Here is a 17,011-nt window from a genome sequence, read left to right on the forward strand (position 1 = left end):
CAAGTGTAGACACACACACACACACACATGCACACACACACGCACCCAAAATGTCAGAGTGATAAGTGCTGTAAAAATTTGGAATAAAAAAAATATGGAATAAATGATATGTGAGGAGTAGAGAGGATGTGGCATTTTACCTCAGCTAGGGGGATATGTAATTCAGGTAATTCTGAAGGACCAGAACTTGGGCGGTGGTCTTAGAAAAAGTTTACATGACTTCAAGAGGGTGCCATTTGACTTCTCAGCTACAGCTGACTGGCACCTGGACTACTCACTGATACTGGCAGAAAACTACACATCCGAGAGAGTCAGAGTATTACAGGTCCATGGTTTTTATATGGGGTACCACCTTTTCTGTATATCTCTAGTCAGTTTCCTTCCCCCAACTCCTTCAGATTTTTTTCTCAGTCCAGTGCTTTTCTAACTCTTCCTTCTCTACAGCTCTTCTCTAGGTCTCAGAAGATGACCTTCCCTCCCATTCCTAGTAGGTCATCAAATCTTAGATGGTCTCTTGAAGTCATCCTTCCTCTTCTTTTCCTCCACAACATTGCCTCCGTTCAGAATCTCATTTTTCTCCTATATGTATGTAATGGCCTCCTAATTAATCTCCGGCTTTTAGTTTGCCCCTCTGATCATCCTCTGTCTAGTTGCCATAGTGTTATCTTCTAAATCTCACTATGTTACACTTGTGCTTAAAATTGTACCATGGTTCCCTGGATTTCAGGGTCAAGTTCAGATCCTTTCCTTAGCACACCTCTCTGCCTCTCTAGCCCAAATCTTTCACAATCTCCCCCACTGGCACCTTCATTCTGTTCGTGTTGAACTAGTCTCTGCACTGCCCTGTTGCTTCATACACTTTCTGCTGCTGCCTAGAATCCCCTCCCCCACTTAGCCAACTTCTCCTTGTCTTTCAAAACTTAAGGCCAGAATTACCTTTCCCAGGGAACCTTTTCTAGACCCCTTCTGCTTTAGGTCCCCTCCTTACTCCGTGTGATTGACTTGGCTTCTGCCCGTTTGATATAAACACTGTGCTATGATTTCCGTGTCTGTCTCTCCTGCGGTCTGTGAGTCTGTGTCATATTTGTTTTTTATCCTCCATGTCAAGCTTGGAGTCTGTCACATAGCAGGCTTCATTAAGTGCTTGTTGAAAGAATTTTAGAAGCAGAACCAAGGGGCTTAGTGAGCCCCTGGAAGAAAACAGCAAAAAAGGCGTTGCTGAGCCTTCCATATTAGGGAGTAGAAAGATTTCGTAGTCTGGATATGGGAAAGGACGACCATCTGTGAACTGGAGAAGAGGGAGAAGTTGCTTCTCCAGCTTTGCTTCTTAGTTTACAGAGCCAATAGGCGTGCGTGCGAGACAGGTAAAGTCGAACAGAAAAAAACTACACTTCCCGTCATGCCGCAGGGCACTACTCCTGGTTCTGCTCTTCGTCATGGCTGCTTCTCCACCGCCTCTTCCCCACGGAAGTGAAAGGAGCACTTCCGGGTCCGGCAGTAACCCTACGCCGGTGGCGTTAGGTCGGCTCTGTTCGGTCTTGTTCGGAAGCTCCGCCTTCGTTCCGGTCTTTCTAGAAACCCAGCTTTGTATTTGGCCTTGCGGAACAGGTATTTCCCGGCCACTACGGGTGTCCCCGGGGGAGGCAGCTGCACTGGTGCTGGGGAGAACGTACCTCTCTGGAGGATTGGAGTTCCTGCGGGCGCGCCGGGCTTGTGGCACGGGGCAGAGAATCCGGTTATCAGAGCCGTGGCCCCGGCGCTGACCTCTTTTTTTCCCTTCCCGATTGCAGCGTCCCAGACGCGTGCGTGCGTCCCCCATGGCGGATACGGCCCCGAACGGCCCCCAAGGGACGGGCGCAGTGGTAAGTGAGCGGGTAGGGTGGTCTGGTTTGATTTCCAAGAGTTAGGAAGAAGCGGGAAGTGTTGCAAGCCGGGTCCGAGGCGTTCCAACAGCTCATTGCTTTTGGGACTGGAATTAGTGATTGCGGGGAGCGAGGGGTCGTGAACGAAGATGTAGAGGTAGCTACAAGTTTCTTTTTCGGAAAGGACTGCAGCCCGGCCTGGAACAAGTGATCCACACCTGTATGTCATGAAAATTAGGCCTTCTTGCGTCTTCTACCCCTTAGTTTCTTCCTGTGTTCCAAGGTTGAAGAAGTCATCTGAGGTTGTGCTGTGACACGCCTCATGTCACACGCGTGCTCAGAGAACGGTTCTATCCATTTACTGCCATTATGTAGAAATGGCGCAAAGTGAGGAAAGCGATCTTTTTTTCCTCTTCTTTCGTCATTTTGTCATTACTTCTTTACGAAGAGATATATTATGCTTTTCATAATTTTTTAGCTCTAAAAGGCAGATCTGCTGCTTATTAGTAATTTGTGCCCAAATTTGTACCCTCTAATTTTAAACACTGTGAGTATGTGAATTGAGCGAGTCACATTTTTAAAAAACAGTTTGCAACATATCTGTTTATATACACATTTTTTCTTTTTATTTTTCTGAACCATTTGAGAGTTGCATACATCGTCATGGTTAACCCATAAGTACTTCAGTATTCTACATGACTACAGTGCAGTCATCACTGCAATTCTTGCAATTAAATTTGAGAGATTTAACAATACATGTTGCAACCTATTATACAAGTCATATTCAGATTTCCTTAATGGTTCTTTAAAAATGCTTCCCCCTCTTCCGAGATTCAACTGAAAAGCATGCTTTGCCTTTACTGGACTTTAGTCTCTTTTAGTCTAGAACCGTTTCTTTGCCCTCTTCCTACCATTTTTGTCTTTGAAGAGTCCAGAGCTGCTACTCTTCAAATTGAAGTTGTCTGATTTTTTTCCCCCCTCCTGATAACTAGATTCAGGTTAAACATATTGGCAGGAATATTACATAAGTAATATTCTGTTCTTCTCAGTGTATTATGTCAGGAAGCATTTTATGTTGATTTATTTCATCATCACAGGTACCAAGTTTGATTATTTCAAGTGGTATCCACCAGATTCTCCATTGTAAAGATACTTTATTTGCTTTTGTAATTAACAAATATTCTATGATACGATACTTTGAGACTGTAGTTTTTTACCTCAATAGTTTTTCATCCAAAAATGCAGTGGTTTTTTTGTTTGTTTGTTTTTGTTTGTTTGTTTTTGCCTGCACTATTTGTGACGTGGTTGGGCAGTTCACTCTTAAAATTTAAATTTAAATTAATAAATACACCTTTAAAACCTTTTTTATTTTGTGTAATATATTTTGTATGTATACATAAAAGTGTACAAAATGGAATTCATAACTCAATGATTTTTCACAAAATGAGCACTTCTAGATAGGTTTTAAAGATGTTCTAAAATTAAATTTCAAAGTATGTTGTAGAGTCAGAATATTTGTAGAGAAACAGCACAGTGAGCTAGATTTATTCTTCCACTTGACTACTGGTGATCGTTTAAATGTAGAGGAGTCAACAGTATAGTTGGAGAGAATGAACCAGAGATGTATTTCTGAAATTACCTGCATACTCTTGAGACATGCAATAAAACGTCCTTGAATTTTAAAATGTGCTTGCATTTTTTTCCCCAAAAGTTTTTCATGCCTTCTTTCAAAAGATAAGTTAGATTGCTTAGATTAGTGTTTCAGGCTCCAGATTAAGACCCATTGGTGAGTTTTGAAATCAGTTTAGTGAAAGCACTATTTCTAAAACAACTAGAATACAAAATACCAAAATCCATCACACATAGTAAAGATTGGTATTTTGTGAAACTTTTATTAATTTATTTATTTTTATTTATGTAGATCCTATCAAAAAACATAAAAGCTACTTTAGAATTTAAACATAAGCTAGTTTTGAATGAGAAAACAGATTTTAAGGTATAGCCTTAGCGGCAATGGACACATCTCTTGGCAAAAACCGGCAAAGAACAGCTAGAATGAGAAAAAAACGCAGCGTAAGTGGTATATGGAAGTTTAATCTAGGGCTACTAAAACCAGGTAAGACCTGTGAGGGAGCTTTTTGGGGGGAGGGGGGATGACGGCAGTGAGGAAGGGTTGGGGAGAGATAAAGTCATGAAATCTGAGAGGCAGGTGCCATTTAACACCAGACAGCCATATTTTGAACACCCGGGGTATACCAGGCCCTTATGTATATAAGCAAATCATCCATAGCTGATGAGTTCTAGAGTGACTGTGACCATGGTTTTTTACATTTCTCCTTTGTAAGGTATATTTAATTCAAACTGGCTTTGTGTAATGCCTTTTTATTCCTATTTCAATTTGAGATTTTTCTCAGATTAGGCATCTTTGAGGGCAGTTTTTATTTAACATTCTTTTAAAGTAGGTGAAACTGATATTAAAGTGTTGAAGGAATATAGACAGTGGTAGTTAAATTTCTGTTCAATTTTTTTTCCTAATTTGTCTTTTTATTTTTTTAAATGCCAACTGATATTTTCTGTTTAAGTACTTTCTGTGCTTTCTGCATCAAAACTATAAGGTGTTTGAACTTGTTGCTGAGTATGTACATGAAACAATTGATTATAAAAAAACAATTGTATTGTTACAGGGTCCAACATTTTGAATCTGAATAACACTGCATAATCTTCATCCTTAAAAACATAATTTGCAGCCTTAGTTTACTACAATATTTTTCTTTTTAAACTCAGCAATTCATGATGACCAATAAGCTGGACACGGCAATGTGGCTTTCTCGCTTGTTCACAGTATACTGTTCTGCTTTGTTTGTTCTGCCTCTTCTTGGGTATGTATTATATGTAGTTTTGCCTTTGATAATTAAATCGGTCAGTCGTTTTTTTTATGGAATATCTTTCAGGTGGAAAACTTTTAAACTGCAAATGGTTTAGTGACAATAAAAAAGTCTCATCCTTAAGGCACTATTAACCTTATAATGTTGCTTACTGGAGATTTGTATTATGTGCTTTGTGAACACTAACATCATTGAAAATCAGAGAAAATGGGTGTGTGAGAATGAGATGAGTTCATGGTTTTTGCATTTTTGGCTTTTTAACAAGAAGAATGCTATGTAAATTCAGTTGGGTATATATATGATACTTGTAAGAAGGTATAATGTGTTCAAGTAATTTTTTTCGTATTTGACAAGTAATAGATTTAGGTGTTGTGCAATTATGATGCAATTCACAAAGGAGGAAGAGGCATGGTATTTGTTTATGTCTCATGATAACTTCTCTTGTAATTTGCAGGTTGCATGAAGCAGCAAGCTTTTACCAACGTGCTTTGCTGGCAAATGCTCTTACCAGTGCTTTGAGGCTGCACCAAAGATTACCTCACTTCCAGTTAAGCAGAGCATTCCTGGCCCAGGCTTTGTTAGAGGACAGCTGCCACTACCTGTTGTATTCACTTATCTTTGTCAATTCCTACCCTGTTACAAGTATCCTTTTATACCTTTTTGACAATGAAATTGCCTACTGTGTATATAGATCTCTTCTGATTATTTTTTACTAGAGGAAGGATTCAGTAATGTGGGTGTTCCTTGCAGCCTAGGTTGGTTAGTTGGTCGCACTTCATGTGAATGAAGATATATTTAATATAAGAATTACTGATGTGGGAATTTTAAGCTTTGTGTCTTTATTCTTGCCTCTTGCAAGCTTCTCTGTTATTAGCAGTGGATATTTTAAAATTCAGATTCAAAGCACAATCCTATGCAGGACTTATTTTAATATTTAAAGTTTTCTTTAATTCACATCTTTGGGTAAGCATCTTTGCTTTAACAAAGGAGAAATCCTCAATCCTTTTAACTCTCAGTGAGCTAGAAACAAATGGAAGTTCATCAAGAAATAATTTAAGCAGAGAATGGGATAATTAATAAATGAAATTAGTATTTGCTATGGATAGAGTAGAAAATAGGGCCACATGGATAATCTCTGGTGCTAATGAGAATTAACTTATTTGATTTGGAATTTGAATGTTTACATATTTCAAAAGTGTGTTGCGGAGTAATAGATATTCTAAAAAGGTGGGGGAGGGATGGGAATGCGAGTCTGATGTTTAGTTTGGGAAGCACTAGGTTAAATGTTATGTAGGTTTCTTTACTGTAGGACTTTTGATATGCTAATATTCATTGTGAGACTAAAAGTTACTAGTGTTTCATAAACTTAATCGTTATTTTCTCCCTTGGATCATCCTTCAGAAAAATATTTTGTACTTTGAGAACTGATGCTCTCGAGAGTCTTGAATATTGATGATACAGCTTTACCTAACGGAAAGCACAATAAAATGTCCTAAGACTAAATATTACCTTTTTAGATAAGTCTTAAGAAGGAAAAGAGCATGGGAGGAAACAAAGTTTTTGAGCACCTGTTTTGCCAGTATATACTAACTTGACAAAATTAATCTTTGCAACACTGAAAAAAATTATCACTGAACTCATTTTAGCAGATGCCATTTCAGATGTGTATATTTGGACATAATACATAGCCTGTTTTTTGGCAAAGTTCTAGATGAATTTTAAATGTTTTCCTTAATTGTTTTCTTCAGTGAGTATTTTCCCAGTCTTGTTATTCTCTTTGCTTCATGCTGCCACATACACAAAAAAGGTTCTTGATGTAGGTAAAACTGCTTTGCTTTTGACTCCTGGATTACAGATAGTTGACATGAATTTGAGTTCTAAGACATTTTATAATTTGTCACAAAAAGTTCCTTTATTCCTTACAAACTTGTTCTAAATTATTTAGTTATTTGAAAGTTCTAAGTTTGGAATATTTTACTCTTTACACAAAATAATACATTTTGCACATAAAAAAATTGTATTTAAAATTATTACTCAGTTCCTAGAGGAATTTCTGAAGTTTGAAATAGATCTCTTCATTATTTAAAAAAAATCATATCTTTTAAGTTTGATAAATTGTCAGAGATATTTAGTTCTGACATGCCAAGTAAGTAGAGTGTACTGAATTTCTTTTACACTGATAATGTTAAGAACTGCTACTTTCTGAAAATTTTTTCTTATTTGTAGGGTTGGAACATTAAGCCTAACTTCGGTGTACCAGGCAGATTGACTACAGATACACTGAAATTTGAATTAAAATATCCAGATTTGCCTTGTGTTGACCTTTTTCTTAATCCTTGTAGTTCTTTGATCACAGCAATAATTGGACCCTTTAATTTCTACCTTTAGTTAGCTAAGGAGTCACAGATACTTTGACTGTATTACTGGGTAGTCAGATTTTGTTAGAGGTAGAAATAGCCATTTTTTGTGAAATTATCTAATCTTAAGAAAAATGAAGCATCTAAGAATAAGGAGAACTTGTATTATTAAAGTTGTTTTTCTTTTTAACTCTTCAAATACACAAAATACAATAAAGCAGGAAAATATACTAACTTTTGTCCTTAAATAGTTTCTAAAGTTTTATATTATCATTTCCAAATACCTGTCTTTTGGTAGTATTTGCCTGTTGAACATGTTATTTATCTAAAAAATAATAATAATTGAGTGATAAAAAAATGTTTGTTGTTTCTAATTGTTTGTTTCATTATGTTTTAGGCAAAGGGTTCAAATAGTTTACCTCTGCTGAGATCTATCTTGGATAAATTAAGCGCTAATCAACAGAATATTCTGAAATTCATTGCTTGTAATGAAATATTCTTGATGCCTGCTACAGTTTTTATGCTTTTTAGGTAAGAATAAAAATACATTTGTTTTGGGAAGCTGATGACTAAGTGACTATAATAAATATATAAACTCAAATTTTAACCTCTTAAATCTGTTGAAGTAGATATTGATATGCATAGCTAAATGGATCTTCGTAATTACCGTTTCACTTTATAGAGGAGAGCCCGAGACATTATAGTAAATCTAAGAATGTGTTTTCATTTATCATTCTTTGTGATTTATCATTTAACATTTTGAAAATTAATTTCAGAATTACCACCTTTGACAGAATCTTGGGAAATTAGTCCATTCTTCCATTATTGAGATGATTTTTCTTACACTAGAGAAAAAGCTGAAAAATGATGATCTGATATTAATAGTTGCCTACTACCACTTACTTCGATAGTTCGTATCTTAATTATAGACGTAATGCATGAATAAAGAAAGCCTCCTTTTTAAAAATTAGAATATTAGAAAAGTATTGAACTCTCCATCGATATTCTTGCATTTGTTTTAAAACAACACTTCTGCCCAAATTGCCTTTTCTATTTTTAGTTTTACAGCTAATAGGACACTATAGATAAAAGCTAAAATATCATTTGACTATGAATCCTAGTAGCAATTTTTCCCCTCTCCTTCCCAGAAGTAAGGAGTTCGATAATGTGTACACATAAGTAGTCCTTAAAAATACTTAGTGCAGATCTGTAGAAAATATACATTATTATATTATGGGTGTGAGGTTTTATTTGTTTACTTGTTTTTATTTTACATCAAAACATCACAATGCATCAGTTGTCTGTATCTTGCTTTTTTCACTCAGACAATATGTTTTTTGTGACTTATTTATGTTGATAAGAGTTGTGATTTTTTTCATTTAGTGGCTGTGGTACTGGTCCATCATGTTAGTGTGCTACATTTTATTTCCCATTCCCCATTGATGGACTATTGTTTCCAAATATTTACTTTTCCAGATGTTGATGCTGTAAACATCATTTTTCCTGTCTGCTTATACTTTTGTGCCAGTGTTTAACATAGATACCAAATTTATTTTGCTGAGTCTAAGCTGGGCACATTTTATATTTAATAGACCATGTCAGATATCACCTAAAATGTTTTTGTTACCTGTTCTCCACAATCTCATTAATTTGTAACTTATTTTTGTTTATGAAATATTTCATTTTAATGTTCATTGCCTGAAGTTTTTATTTTTATATACCTGATAGTTATTCCTTTCTTTAGCAGTCTTCAAGCTAGTACTAGTTTTACAGAGTTTTATAGAAATGCATCTGTTCTATTCTTTAAAGGAATGTTTTCCTCTGAAAACTCCAGAATCACTATATATTAAGTTGTGGGGTCCCAACTGGATAGTATAACCTAAATAAGTGTCTGGAATGATACCGTGGACTTACTGAGTGTTAGGAACCTGGATTGTAGTTGATTTGACTAATAGCCTTCTAAGCCTTCATTTTCCTCATTTAAAAAACCATTAGTAGTCAAAATAGTTGCCTAAAATCCTTTCAGCTCTTACATTCTCTGAATGTTGAATGCAGGATTTGATACAATTGTATTTGTCTATTATTGTACTCTAAATAAAACTTTCACCCTAAAAGTTAGTTCATCTCTCTCTCTTGTGCTCCTGATCAGACACTTAAACACTTTAATTAGTACAGGGGATTTTTTTGCCCTCTTATTTTCTAACTCATTTTTCTATTTCTTGGGTCACCTAATCCTGGTCTTGGGTCACACCAGGTTCTGTGATTTGTTTTATTCAGTCCCTGATAGGAAAAGCTATTAATGCTGTATATCACTTGAATATAACACAAATTACAAAAATAAAAACAATTTAAAGTCATTATTATTTAAACATCTTTCATTATCTAATATTAGAAGGCTTTATTAAGTTATATTTGTAGCAATCATTCTTAAAGCCCTGTATTTAAAAATGAACTGAAAGTGTGAGTGTACCTTACACATTTATACACTCCTGTGCAAAGGCAGATAAAAGAATGACCATTGTAGCTTTATTTACTCCTTAGTAGAGAGATTCTTGCATATTAGTATTTGATAAGATAGAATACATGAAGCTGTAAAAAGAATGAGGTAAATTTATGTGTTGTGATAGGGGATGATCTCCAAGATATAATAAGTTTAAAAGTTTGTTAGCATTTATATTTTGAAGTATGTGTTTATATATTTGGGGGCATTTATATGTTTCTGCCTCAGTTTCTTCATCTTTAAAATGAGAATGATAATACCACTTCCCTCCTAGAGTTGTTAAGTGGATTCAGTGAATTATAAAGTGAGCAGTCTATTAGGGTTATAAGCTTGTGTATAAATTTCTGGAAGGATATATTAGAGATGGTGCTATAACTTCGAGGAAGACACTTGGATGATAGAGTATTTGCCTTTCATTGAATATTCTTTTCTATCTATATTTTATGTACTATGTATTTTTCAATTTAAAAAAATTAAAGATTTGTCACATTTATTGGGGAAAATGGATGTAACATTTAGTGATAAGTTTGTAATCGTAAATTATTTTTATTATGAAAGTAATATCACACAATTTAGAAGAAAAGGCTAAAAATTAACCTAAGAAACAACATTTATCATCTTAATGTATTTCCTCAAAAAAAGAAAATATAGTAATATATATAGTTTTATATTCTGCTTTCTTCAAAGTTACTGTATAGTTTTCATAATTAAGATTTTAAGTACTTGCATACTACGTCCATGAAATAAAAATAGTATCATTTACTTAGCCCTGCTACTTGACTATCCACATTGTTGCTGCATTTTATTTGTAGTTATTTCAGTGAGTATCTTAATCCAGATAGTTTTTCCTAGGAAAGAATTCCAAACTTAGAATTTCATAAACACATATGACTCTTGAGTATTGTAATTATGCTTTTTAACCAAGAAAAAGTAATTAGAATAAGCTATGTAAATTTACAGGTGAACCTGTGTGATTTTATTAGTGGTTTTTGTTGTTGTATATATAAAATGAACCAGTTTTTATTTTAATATGTTATAAAGTTTTAAAACTTGATTATCACTAGTAATTATGGAAGCATTTATACAAGTTTCTGTTTCATAGCTTTTAAAAAAATTTCGTACATGAATACGTTTATAAAAATTTAAACAGTAACATTTTATTACCAATCATATACATTCTTTTATTTCCTTTTTAAGACTAACTTGGATTTAGATATGATAGATAATACTATGACCATTTGATGAAGACACATTCTCCAGTTAAATTGTCTTTAAGTTTTGAGAGTATGTATATAAATTGATAATGTATATTTACAACTCTTGTATTTGTTTATTTCAGTGGTCAAGGTAGTTTGCTCCAGCCTTTTATATATTACAGATTTCTTACTCTTCGATATTCCTCTCGAAGAAATCCGTATTGTCGGTAAGCTGGTGATAAGTTTAAATGTGTTTTATTAAGAATACTGTGAAATACAGTATTTGTAACTTTTAAGTTATTTAGTTTTTATGTTGGAATTTAGAAATAAGGCATCTTTTTGTGCTTTTAAGTTCTAGGCCTTAGAACTATCTAATGTTGGTGAGGAGGTGGTTATATTTCTTTTCAGAAGCAGACTGGAGTTATCTTGATAACCTCTAACAAAGCACTAAAGCTTAAAGAATTTAAATATGTGTAAGACAAAAGTCCCACTCTTAAGGAACTTTCTAGTTGAAGAAACACATGTCAAATAATGAAACAGTAGTTCAGGATACAGCACAAGTCAGTATATGATAAATTGTCATGTTTACTTCATCATATTAGTATTGTAGTCCACAGGAGGGAGAAATTATTGAGCCAGAAGATAGAAGAGCCTAGGAAATTTTCACAAAATATAGAGTTTAATTTGTTCTAGATGGAGTAAACCTTTGAATAGACAGTGTAAATAGGTTAAAGCATTTTAGTTATGAAGGCAGTAGGGAATACAAGTTAGGAGGCAAGGAGGTACAAGCCTTGTTTAAAGGAAATTGAGTAGACCCATTTGACGATAATGGAAATTCTGAATGGTGGGTGATTGGAGTGACAATTAAAAAGGTGTACTGGAGCCATATCGTAAGACTTCTTGAGTTTCAGGATAGGAAGTTGGAATTGATCTTTTAGATGTATGGGAATGATGGTTTTGGCATCATAAGAATCTTCCGGTAGCCTTGTGCAGAATAGTGGGGAGTGGAAAACTAAGGAAGAAGATATTTTAGTGAATTACCTTAGTGTTCAAGAATGGAGGCTTAAATTGTTTTACAGTAGATTATGCATGCTGGTCTCAGAAGTTAGAGTAAAACTTAAATGAATAGCTGATTTTAATAGTCTCCTAAATACGTTACTTGATACAAATGTTAACATCGTATTTGTTTTCAAGTTTAAAATAAATTTATTATATAGAATTCAGCCAGAAATCCAATGAATATGTTAGCATGAACAATATTGTATTTTCTTACACAAAGTAAAAAGAACTGAATTTGAATGCTATTTCATCATTTGCCAGGTGTGTAACTTTAGGCTAGTTATTTAGATTTTAATTTCTTTGTTGGTAGAGGAGAAAACCTTCTGAAGGTGAAACGAAGTAATGATTTTAAGTGCTTAGATTCCATTAGATTCTTAATAGTTTATTTACCTTTTTCTTTCATTCTGATTCTTCTCCTTTGAGGGGTTTTTATGCTTTCTTAGACAATGTCTTTATAATATTTTCTAAAATAGAGCTTGCTTACTTTAGACATAGATTCTTAATGAGTCCCTAGTTGCAAATAAACTTTCAGTTTTATTTGATTTCATGAGTTTTTGCCCTTTTTATTTCTGGTCCGTGTATTCATTTCAGACATTTGATCCCCTACCCTCACATCTATTTTTCATCAGATTTGTTTTTCTCTACTTCATTATACCCTCCTCTTCTCTACTCGTGGTTTTTCTACATACCCTTAAAATAAGATCAGGACAAATAGAAATTTAGAAGTGTTGATTGGAATTAAAAAGGATAGCAGTGTATGATGATAACACAAATGTCTTCAAAGATCTCACATAAGCGCACATTTTAATCAAAACAGTGGGAAAATAGAAAATATTTGAGATTATAAATATTGATATATAGGCTATAAAATTACATTTTCTACACTACACTTTCTTTAAGTGTTTTGAGATAGTCTGTATTGCCTGTTTATACCATTTTCACCTATCCTAAATATTTATTATCAAGGTAGTGGTATCAGTATTTTGTAGATGTCTAGTGTAGATTGTCTAGAGCTGTGCTAATATGACAGCCACTAGCCACATTTGACCATTTAAATTTAAATTAATTAAAATTTATGAAATTTAAAACTCAGTTCCTGAGTCATACTAGAGCACATTTCAAGTGCTCTAAAACCATGTATGGCTGATGGCCACTGTATTGTACAACAAAGATAGACATTTCCATTATCACTACAAGTTCTGCTGTCAGTTCTGCTCCTAAGGAAGTGTGACTTTGTCTAGATTATGTCAGGAATAGAGCCAAAAATGAAGGAGCTAGCCAGGTGTCTTTGGGCAAGTTATTGACCTCTTTAGGCCTCATCTGTAACCTGAAGGAATTGAACTATTTTCAGTGTGCCTTCTATCTTTATTCATTAGACTTATTTATTGAGAAGACAGTGATCGTGTGTTGGTGATAAGTTTTCATAGTATTGAAATACCTGCTTTCTAGCGACTTAGAGCTGAGTGAATTGGACAGCTGTATAAGGCAATACGATGTTGAAGGGTCTATGAAAGCACAAAGAACAGAGGGAGAGAGATGAGAATTCACTGAGGTGGTGTTTATATAAAGCCAGATCTTTTGAAGTCTGAGTTCTGGCACTTGGGTGTCTGAAAGTATTTGGCATAGCATTAGTTACATGTTCTTTAAGCTGAGGAGAAGTATATAGGGAAATGATAAAAGTCTGTGCCAAGGAAGATAAACAGAGTAGGTCATGAAAGGGTTTGAATTTTATTTGAAGGTAGGAGGAGCATTTGAAGGTCATAACATGGAGGGGCAGAGAATGTAATGGACTCCAATGTAGAAATACCATTCTAGAAGATGGATTGCAGGCTTACCAAGAGGGGAAAGAGATAGATCAATTTGGAGACTGTTAGAGTAGTCGAGTCTGTACTCATTTACTGGTAAAAGAAAAAAGGGATAAATTTGAAAGATACTTAGGAAGGCTGGAACTTAGGATCTGAGGACGAAGAATGAGATAAGACCTCCAGGTTTCTGGTCTGGGAACCTAAGAGAATTGTGAGTAATGGGCTGTCACAAAGATAGAAGATAGAAGAAGGGAAGATTTTTGGATAAGTGTGCATCTTTCCAAATTTCCTTCCTGTCTTTGTGTGAGATCATATTACATCCTTTTTAAAAACTGGATCCCTGCTCTTTCCTACCCATAAAAATAACACAGAGGATACAGAAAGGTAGAACAGGAGTTGTGTTTTTATGCAGGATGAGTAAGCATGTAAGGTGAAAATTGTGAAATCAAAATTACCCTTGATGATCCTTCAAATCATTTATAAATTACAGTATAAGATACATGATTCTGTGTCTGCTAGCCTGTAAAATACATGTATGATGTGTACAGTATGCAATAAAGAGTACTTTGTAGGTAATGAGCACTGTTAAGGCAAAGTTAAAGTCTGCAGTGTGTTTTGGGCACAAACATGCAACACAACTGAAACAAACAGAGGAGTCATGGCAGAGAGTGGCAGGAGATGAAGCAGAAAATTTCATTGAGACCAAATTCTCGAGGGTGTTGGATGTTAAAGAGCTGGCTTTAGCCTGAAGGCAAACAGTCACGTTTATCAGTAGAATGATCCAACTGGGAAGTAACATTCATTGAGTATATTCTATGTTGTCTCATTTAAACTTCACTATGACTCCATGAAGTACATATTCCTGTTTTACAGATGAAAGCTCTAAGAGGCAATATGTTCATTTAAGGAAATAGGTGGATTGCCCATATTATATAATTTTCACTTTTCTTGCTCTCTTTTTTTTAGAATTAATAGAATTTGACTAAGGTAAATGTAAAAATGTGATTCTACTGTAAAAAAGATAAAAAGCATCCCTAATCTTAGCCCTCAGAGATAGCCATTTATTAAATGCTTTTGTTAAATGAACTTTTACCCCCCTCCCAAAAGACAGGTGTTGATTTTGAGAATTTTATTTTTTTATTTGCCTACAGTGCATTCTAGTTATTTCTTTTACTTCTTCCAATTCTTTAATGGCTGTGGGAAATTCCTTCATCAGCATTTGCTTTGCATTATGTTGCCTTTTTCCTTGTGTTTCTGACAGAAAACTTTTATCTTGCAGGACTTTGTTTAATGAATTGAGGATTATTGTTGAACATATAATAATGAAACCTGCTTGTCCACTGTTTGTGAGAAGACTGTGTCTCCAGAGCATTGCCTTTATAAGCAGACTGGCACCAACAGTTGCGTAGTTTAATATCCAGCTAAGTTATACATAATATAAACAAGCATTATTTGCAGCTGGTACTTCTTCTGCTAGGGGTTGTTAATTCCAGGTTTAAAATTGACCTCGATCCAATTTACATAATTTACATAAATGCATATTAATGAAAAGTGATAATTTTCCTGGCATGTTAAATCAAGCCTTTTTGAAAGTTTCCAAGAAAATTTTACTGTGCTGTGTCATTAATGGTTAAGGAAATTTTTATCTTGTGAAAAATGTATCAATTTTTTTTAGATGTTGCTGTGCCTTTATCATGAAGTACATTTATTTCTCTTGTAAAAATAGGTCTCAAACTTGTTTTAATCTAATTGGTGACCTGAATTTATATCTGGCATGAGTTCGTTATGGCAATATTAACATATGTGAATTCAGTATATTTTGAGACAGTATTCTTTTGCATTTACGAATTTTGGTTGATGATTTTAACAGAAACTTCCCACTGTATTTGATTTCAAATTGTTATTAAATTGATTTTGTGTTGCTTTGTTAGGACAGATTTATTTTGCATGAGAAAATCTATATGTCTTAAGAACAGTTTTATTTCTATAACTATTTCAGTGGCTGTGAATATTTTTTTTAAAAGGCTCCACTATAAGCTTGGTAGCCAATTGGGTAAATATTTGGGGTCCCTAACCATTTTACATCAGAAATCAGTAGTCATACAACTTTCCTTTCAGAGATCCATTGAGTAATAGTTCTCAAATAGGAAATCCTTCTTTTACAAGTATGGACACACAAGTTACTAGTATTAGTATTATAGTTTATAGAATTACATAGATCAGATTCTTGACTATCAATTTTCTTGGTTTCTTAGGCTTGAATTTTCATAGACAATTACAGTAGTTCAATGCCTTTTGAAAGGAATGTAACTGAAGACTGAGCACATGACTACTTGTTTCTGTTCTGAAATAAAAAGGAAGTTATCGTGCAGATTACATACGCATCAAACCTGATTTCAAAGGTTAAATGGAAAGGTATATAGGTAAGGTAATTGATTAGGAATGGGGCTGGAGGAGGAGTTTTAGAGAATTAGTGTACACTTCAATTTATGCATAGATAAATTTGGGGGAATTGGATGTATTATGCAACTGTGATTTGAGTTGTATATTATGTTAAATCCTGTTGAGCTTGACCAACTCCTTTACAAAGATTTTTTTTGGTATTTATTACTGTTGCATGATTGGAAATGTTTAAAACATTGCAAAAATTTTAGTACAGTGTAATGTAATGGTTTTTATAACCAATTTTCTTCTGTCTGCATGTAATTTGGATTTCTCAAATACATTCATTGGTTACTCATCAGTCACATCAGTCTTCTTTTTGTTCAACTTTCCAATCTATAGAATATGATATCTACTTGATAGTTTAGCTGTAAAAACAACTATTTTTGTAATGTTTTTTGACTAAGAAGCAGCCTCATAATATACAGTTTATTTTGTGTGTGTGTGTGTGTGTGTGTGTGTGTGTCTAGCCTCATTATCACTATATATGCAATCTGATGATTTTGAGAACTAAATTTTTTAGAGCAATAAAATGACTATGTTATGTAAACAGTATATTGATTTCTAATGATGTTTTGAAAAATTAAGTCTTGAATTATATCAAGATATTTTGAGAAAAAAATTGGCAGCCGAAGGCATATTTATTTTTAAGTTACTAGCTTTTTTGTTTTCTATAATTTTTTTAATCTTGAGATAATTTTAGATTTATGGAAAAGTTGCAAAAATAGTAGCGTTCCTATATACCCTTTCTTCAGCTTCCCCTTATGTCACCATCTTACATAACTATACAACACTTATCAAAACTGAGAAATTAACCCTAGAACAGTACTGTTAACTAACGTACAGAACTTATTCAGATTTCATCAGTTTTTCGAATTGTTAATATTCTTTTCATGTGCTCTGTT

The 17,011-nt window shown here is 34.0% G+C and overlaps 1 protein-coding gene across 3 annotated transcripts; it reads left to right on the top strand.

Annotated features, from left to right (window-relative positions):
* Positions 1-1,482: 1,482 nt before the first annotated feature.
* TMEM33 (transmembrane protein 33) lies at positions 1,483-16,661 on the top strand. 3 transcript variants are annotated; one of them, XM_006922458.3, is made up of 8 exons: positions 1,483-1,608; positions 1,791-1,862; positions 4,647-4,741; positions 5,202-5,389; positions 6,496-6,563; positions 7,502-7,635; positions 10,944-11,027; positions 14,944-16,661. In XM_006922458.3, exons 2-8 carry the CDS (start codon positions 1,818-1,820, stop codon positions 15,071-15,073), a joined length of 744 nt encoding a protein of 247 aa, XP_006922520.1. In that variant the 5' UTR covers positions 1,483-1,608; positions 1,791-1,817; the 3' UTR covers positions 15,074-16,661. The 3 variants fall into 3 exon arrangements, with proteins under 3 accessions (XP_006922520.1, XP_024896007.1, XP_006922521.1); XM_025040239.1 differs by lacking the exon at positions 10,944-11,027; XM_006922459.2 differs by lacking the exon at positions 1,483-1,608 and having other exon boundaries at positions 1,615-1,862.
* Positions 16,662-17,011: the final 350 nt, after the last annotated feature.

This window comes from Pteropus alecto, unplaced genomic scaffold (assembly GCF_000325575.1).
Source record: "Pteropus alecto unplaced genomic scaffold, ASM32557v1 scaffold57, whole genome shotgun sequence".
Taxonomy (NCBI): Eukaryota; Metazoa; Chordata; class Mammalia; order Chiroptera; family Pteropodidae; genus Pteropus; species Pteropus alecto.